Genomic DNA, 7,086 nt, shown 5'->3' with positions numbered 1-7,086 from the left:
AGAATTATGTCACTATTCGAAACTGAAGTAATTGCCTCTAAGTTCTGATCTGGAAACGTTATTATTATATCAATGATTAGGATGCCTTCGAATTCTCTACTCCAGAAGTCTGTGGATGCTCAGTCTTTGACAATGTTTAAAATAGAATGTGGTATGTTTCTAATCATTAAAGACGTGCAGGGTTATTGGATTGGGGGAGAAAAAAATTCGATATGGTGGATGCACGCCAATCCCTCACAATATACTAAAAAGAAGGAGAAGGCAAAATAGAAGCAGAAGCTATAGAATGCATCAAAGAGTTATCATCCTAACGTCTCAAACAAAGAAAATGTCGATTTATCGGAATGCCATTAGCAAAATAACTATCGCTGGATAGAGGAAAGAAACGCAAGAAATTATAGTTGGGATGCAGGAAGTGAGAAATAAGCTGCTGAAGCATGAAAAAAATAAATTATCACAAACATACCAATAATAATGTGAATGTTGAACACAGAGAGACAACACTAACGTTTCACACAGCATTGTTAAGGACAACAAATTCGCAAAAATTTTTTTTTTTTCAACACATATACTGAGCAATATAATAATGAGGAAAGAGGAAAGTGACCTAAGAGACGGCCCAGCTAGTCATAGCTGTACCAGATGGGAGCAACACTTTAGATTGATACTGCAAAATCAGGGCACCGCAGTCAAGCAGTTAGATGTCTCAAAAAAAATTAAAAAGTGAATGACATATTAGAAAGGAGATTGCAATAGATTGGGGGTGGGTGCAAGAGGAGGGGAGGGAGGGTGGGAGTGAGTGTTTGCCAACAAGAGTGATAGGTTGAAATAGCGACTGAACACAGAAAGCATGGCTGAGAATCAAGGAATCGTCGAAACTTGAGAATGAACTTTTTGGGACTATAGTCAAGAAAACCGAATGCAAAACCTTTTTATGAAAGTTTGCTAAAAGTTAGTACCAAATGAGACAACGTGATACGAAAAAAGAGGGAAACTTTTATTTTTCTTTTCATTGCTTTATGCAACTAGTGAAGGTAATGAAGGGAGACATCAACGTATTCTTTAGCTCCTCACGGAATTTATTCTGGGCTATTGTATATATGAAGACATTGTTGCATGAACTGATCATTTGGAGCATGATCGTCGTCTCTTGAAGGATGTACTGAGGGTCATTGAAGTCTAGCCCACCGAAGTAACCTTCTCCTGAAATCTGTACGTACAAGAAACGTCCAACATAGGTGGCCCACAAGAAAAGGAAACTAAGAGAGATCGCAAAAAGGAGCACAATAGATTTCTTGCGATTGGAAATCTCCTGATCACTTCGATTCTCGGCGCTCCTGATCCTTTTCCGGGCTCTGCTAGCTGCTAATATGTGAGTTACAGTGATTGCATTGAGCAGCAGAATAAGGAGAAATGGGAGAAATGGAACGAGGATGTGATCTAGCCAGTCGTAAGTCTGCCAAATGGGTGAAATATAGTAGCTTGACTTGATAATGCAGAACCAGGGTACACCTTTCAGTGTGTATAATGGCCTAAAAATGAAGTAAAAGGGGGTGTTTTTGATGCAGCTCAGGATACACACAATTCCTATCACAATCGATGCAGTTTTGTGAGTGCAGTACCTGATCTTCAAGCTCTGGAAGCAAATGGCCACAAATCGGTCAAAGGTGAAAGCCACTGTTAACCAGACTGACCCATCCCGTATTGTAAAAATCAACATGGTGCTCAGTTTGCATGCAAGTGTGGTGGAAAGTAAACTGTCTCGAAAGTAAATACGGCCGATACGATTCAGGATGCATCCATTGATGATTACAAGGAAATCAGTCACCGCTATGGCCACTAGATAGTAGGTGATGCAACAGGACAGTCCACATCGACCTCGTGATAGAATTATAATCGCCACCAAATTTGCTGCGAGGAACGAAAAGAACTTGTTGAAAAGATCTTATTCTTTCAGCGAATCTTTAGCAGTAATCCTCATGGAATCTTTCGCTGTAACTTTTCTTTCCCACATGTTTATCAACTCTAGCCATCACCTATTTGAAAAATAATGCTCAGAATTTTGCATCTCATAATCAATTAATTAAATTGAATTGAATTGAATTGAACTGAGTTGAATTGAATTGAATTTATTGACACATGTACCGAGGCACACTGAAAAGCTTTGTCTTGTGAGCAATACAGACAGATCACAGAGTTAACTAGCATTGATAAGCAAAAATAGGTAAATGGCAGCAGAAACAAAAACACAGGTACAGGCGTATGTTAAGAATTTGTGAGTCCATTCAGTATTCTAACAAAAGTAGGATACAAACTTTTCAAAACTGGCTGGTGCATGTTCTCAGGCTTCTGTACCTTCCCCACGATGGTAGATGTTGTAGAATACTATAGCCAGGGTGGGACGGACCTTCGAGAAGGCTGGCAGACGTTCCTTGACAGCAGGTCTGACAGCTGGATTCTGTAGATGGGAGCTTGACCTTTGTTATTGTCCAGGCCGAGTTCACAACTCTCTGTAACCGTGTCTGATCTGGAATGGTGCAGTTGCCATACCAGGTACTGATGGCATCCAGACAGAATGCTCTCGATGGTGCACCTCTAAATGTTGATAAGGGTACTGACAGTCATGCCAAATTTCCTCAGCACCCTGAGGAGGAAGAGACGTTGTTGGGCCTTTGTAACCAGTGAGTCCACATGAAGAGTCCAAGAAAACTTGTTGTGAATGACCGCTCCCAGGAGCTTGAAACTTTCCAATCTTTCCACCTCTGTGCTGTTAATGTGAGTATGTGAGTGCGTGTGTGCGCACGTGTGTGTGAGTGTGTGTATGTGTGTGTGTGTGTGTGTGTGTGTGTGTGTGCGCGTGTGTGTGTGTGTTTGTGTGTGGGGGGGGGGGTGGGGGGGGAGCATGAGTAAACCCCGCTGAAAGTCAATAATGACTTCCTTGATTTTGCCAGCACTGAGCGCTCGGTTGATGTGAGTGCACCATTTATCCAGATCTTCCACCTCCCATCTGTAGTCAGTTTTGTCACCATCTAAGAGTCGGCCAACTATAGTAGTATCATCAGCGTACTTGTAAATGGAATTAGTTTGGTATTTGGCGATGCAGTCATGGATATACAGTGAGTACAGAAGGAGGCTGAGTACGCACTCCTGGGGGGTCGAGTGTTGAGTGTTAGTGAGAATGAAATGTTGCCCGCAGTCTTCACTGATCGTGGATTGCAGGTCAAGACACTGAGGATCCAGTTTCAGAGAGTGGGGCTGAATCTGAGATCACTAAGTGTGGTAATCAGTCTAGAGGGGACAACAGTGTTGAATGCTGAACGGGAATCAATGAGTAGGATTTTTACGTTGCTGTTCTTGGTGTCAAGATGTTCTAGGGAGGAGTGAAGGGCAAGTGATATGGCATCTGACGTAGATGCTTGTAATACAGAATTCTTTGCAATCTGTCCCGAGCACACACTCCATCCTCAGTTCATGATGGCAAGCAATGTGGGTAGTTCCCAAACGTAGAGACATCCAAGCCAGTAACCGCCCATATCCCTCTTTCGTAAACACCCCATTCATTCGACAAGCGTACACTCAATGAAATACATCTATACTTTGATTTTAACAGTCTCATTGCTCAATTGTGATTGTGGGAATGTTCAATTCAACTTTGGCTATAAGACCATTACCTACTGATCCTTATTGGGATTAGCACATGTGCACATGTTTTTGTTCCTCAAGGATGAATTTTTTTTCTGGACTATCTTGGGAAGAAACATTTTGTTTTTTTTAATTTTAGTATTGGGTGCGCGCAGAGTATGAGAATATTTGATGTCTTGATTTATTTTTGTCACAATCAGGGTGCACTTAAAATACTTTTCTAAAAGGCATTGTATCAGCCACTTCACTCATCATCTTGCAAATTTTGACTGCCAGCGTGTACGTCCTGTATTTTTTTTGAAATTCTTCTGACTGTTCTGATTATGTACCTGACTTCCGTGCATTATGGATAAGTAATTGTTTTGCCTTTGTAGCCAATGGTTGCCTTTATTCATACTTATTCCAGACAGCTTTTGATTTGCCAACATATGAAAAATGTATGATCACTCTCAGATCATCTCTTTTCCTAATTGTGATCATTCAATGATATTTCTTCCTGTGAACTTATGACTGTTTTCAAGACATTCCAATTGCTTGTCAGAACATCGATCTCATCGCAAATTATTCACTTTTGTTTCCAATGTTTACACCGCTTTATACTAGGGCAAAGTAGTAGTGCCCAAATTTTGAAGAAGGTCTGATTTGGGTTCAGATAGCAACTGATCCAACAGAATGCACCAACATCTCTCAAGTGGTTAATTGAAAATATCTAGAATTTTCCACTGGACGGCTTTTGTGGCAGAATGTCAGTTTCCCTCATGTTCTTGCAAGGAATACACAAATTCAATCAACAAAAAGATTGGGTTAACAAGTCGCTAAAATCCAAAGTCACGTGACGAGAGCTGAGAGTCTAATGAGTGTATTTGAAATCACAAGCTATCAGAACTCTGCTCCTTCATCAGGTGTTATGATTTCACCTGATAGAGGGCCAGTGCTCTGAAATCTTGTGATTTAAATAAGCCTGTCAGACTATAATCTCGTGTTGTGAGATTTCTGATTTTGAGCACACCAGTCCAAAACCAGCACCTCCATATTTCATTTCATCAAGACAAATTTCGTCACATGGTTCAGATGAAGACTGTCAACAAACAGCTCTCTCTTTCCATATTATTACAGAATGGGAACCGGTTTTCACCCACACCAATATTTCAAGCAGGAAATCAACACTACAATCATATTTACCCAATATCAATTTGCAGTTGGCTTGGGAAGGGAAACTAATGTCTTTACCTTTCCTCATATTAATTCAACACAGAATTACTACGCCTCAGCACAACCTCTTTCACTTTCCTATGTCATTGGTACCTGATGGATAACGACCACTGGACTCTACCATCCCATTCCAAGTTGAAGTCTCTCCCAGAAGAGACATATTGAGTTTTGGAACCAGGTAGGTAATACAGATTTAAGATCATTCAATCTTTGCTACTGGAAACTGTATGGATTTCTCAAACAACGATATTTGTCCTTCCACACTTCACTTGAATGACCCTCTGGGCCAAGGTGCCTTTGCTCCCTGCATTCTGTGGTCTCGTCCATACTCTGAGCAAAATCCATTACTTCCAGGATAAGGCACTGCTGATGCTCCTGTAAAGCTGAATTCTGCAACTTCGCTGCTGCTTCATCCACAGTCACACCCTCCCTTGTCTGAGCGTGATTGATTGCGAAACACTGTTAAAGTATATCCCTCCCTAATGTAGTGCAGTGTGTACAGCTCGGACTCCAACTAATCAAATCCTAACCGAAAATTTCCAGTCAGCTAACATTTGCTGTGCTGATGTCCAGCAACTCTCATATGGTGTTGCGGCAGAACATGACTTGCTCAGGGATTTTTTTCATTTCATTAAATTGGATTTTAAATAATTTAATGACGAATGTCTTACTTGTATTCTTCAGATAAATTAATGTCTCCTGATTTCAGCCAGTTGGTTAATCGAAAGGTAATGAAGAAATGTCGAGCAATCATCTAACAATTTGGGTGTGAGGTCACATTGTGGCTCTTTCAGGAATTTACAAATTGGAATGACTTTCTGCCGCTGTCATTTTTTCTCTCCCGTAGTCACTGTCTTCTACACTCAGGTTAACTCGGTCTTTTATAATGTTGCTGACCAGCTTTCAGGTAGATTGAGAAGCAGTTCACATTGCTCTCTCTCCTGATTTTATGATCCATTAATCCATTTTGCCTTTTAGACTTGATCTAAAGATGAACATTTTGTGAACCATGTCTGGTAAACTCTTTGCAGTAGCTAATTAAAGAGAGAAATTCCAACTGCACAAGTAGAAACTAAGCAATGCCAAGAAACATTGACCTTGTCAGAGGCAGTCACAATCTACTGAAATTCCAACCAATACCTTCCAAAAGAACAACTCAAGATCAAATCATAACTGCAGAGGATGAAATAGACAATAACTGGAAAAAAACACATTCCTCTCAATGTATCTCCTTCGAAACTTTCCATATTTAATTCTCAATATCATATTAACAAAGGAGACTGCCCAGTGAGAGTTCACAAGACTGTAACGGATACATCCTTCCAGAGATCGCATTGTAACTGCGGAATTACTATCTGCATTCCATACTAAAGCGCAAGTAAAATAAGGATGACATTATGTATTATTTTGTTCTTCAACGTCATTACGAAATTAAAATACCGTTTATTGCTCAGTGGAACACAACAGTTTGAAACGCACTGGATGACAATTAAGTATGTTATAACGACACTGGGTGCTGAGCAGTAAAATAAATTAATATTCCTACACTGAAATGCATTTCATTGCATAATGGCTGCAGCTGTTAAGAAGGACATTCTGCCCATTACGTTCAGACTGCCTATTGAAATGATTATCCCACTCAATGGGATCACCCTACCAAAACACTAAACACATAACGTTGTTAATTTTGATGTGAATGCCAATTCCCTTATGAAAGCCTTGTTTGAAAATTCTTTTACCGTACAGTCAAGTATGAAAATACAGAGTGACTCACTTCCTGAATGTAGAGTCTATTCTTAATATAATTTTTACTCTTTTAGCGAAGTCTTTTTATGTTTTTTTTAATTTTCTGGTGCCCAGATCTCTATCATTTTATGAGAAGTGACATACTTCAGCTATCTAATAAATGATAATTCAATAAATGTGTGGCATTATAAATGGAGCAATGTCTTTTGCTCCCCCTAAAGTAATTCCAAGGAATGCGCGAAATTGATCATAGCATGATATTGCATTGTGTATCACATTAATTTACAGCACTATTCTAACTGTATTTATTTATGTCCCGATCATATTGTTTTTTTCTTAATCCTGATCAGGAAATGGAAGAGATAAAACCCCTGGAATTCAGCAACTTCATACACTGTAGAGCATTTGTTTCTTACCAGGGGCACCAATAGCGGCGAGAATGGGATAACAAATGGCAAAGACTGGTCCGTTCGCCGGCGCGTGCAT

At 40.0% G+C, this 7,086-nt stretch overlaps 1 protein-coding gene across 1 annotated transcript; it reads right to left on the bottom strand.

Moving 5' to 3' along the window:
- Positions 1-1,009: 1,009 nt before the first annotated feature.
- On the bottom strand, positions 1,010-7,086 carry LOC140461085 (probable G-protein coupled receptor 139). The gene is made up of 3 exons (XM_072555862.1): positions 7,017-7,086; positions 1,623-1,911; positions 1,010-1,532 (listed from the first exon to the last, which is right to left on the bottom strand). Exons 1-3 carry the CDS (start codon positions 7,084-7,086, stop codon positions 1,010-1,012), a joined length of 882 nt encoding a protein of 293 aa, XP_072411963.1.

Source organism: Chiloscyllium punctatum, chromosome 36 (genome assembly GCF_047496795.1).
Source record: "Chiloscyllium punctatum isolate Juve2018m chromosome 36, sChiPun1.3, whole genome shotgun sequence".
NCBI classification, from domain to species: Eukaryota; Metazoa; Chordata; class Chondrichthyes; order Orectolobiformes; family Hemiscylliidae; genus Chiloscyllium; species Chiloscyllium punctatum.
The sequence above is the reverse complement of the archived record's forward strand: the minus strand, read 5'-3'. Positions and strand labels throughout refer to the sequence as shown.

Coding starts and splice junctions, on each gene's coding strand:
- LOC140461085 (XM_072555862.1), bottom strand. CDS start 7,086: ATGCACGCGCCGGCGAACGGACCAGTCTTTGCCATTTGTTATCCCATT. Junction 1,912..7,016: donor CGCCGCTATTGGTGCCCCTG/GTAAGAAACAAA, acceptor CGTTCCTCGCAG/CAAATTTGGTGGCGATTATA. Junction 1,533..1,622: donor TTCCAGAGCTTGAAGATCAG/GTACTGCACTCA, acceptor CTTCATTTTTAG/GCCATTATACACACTGAAAG.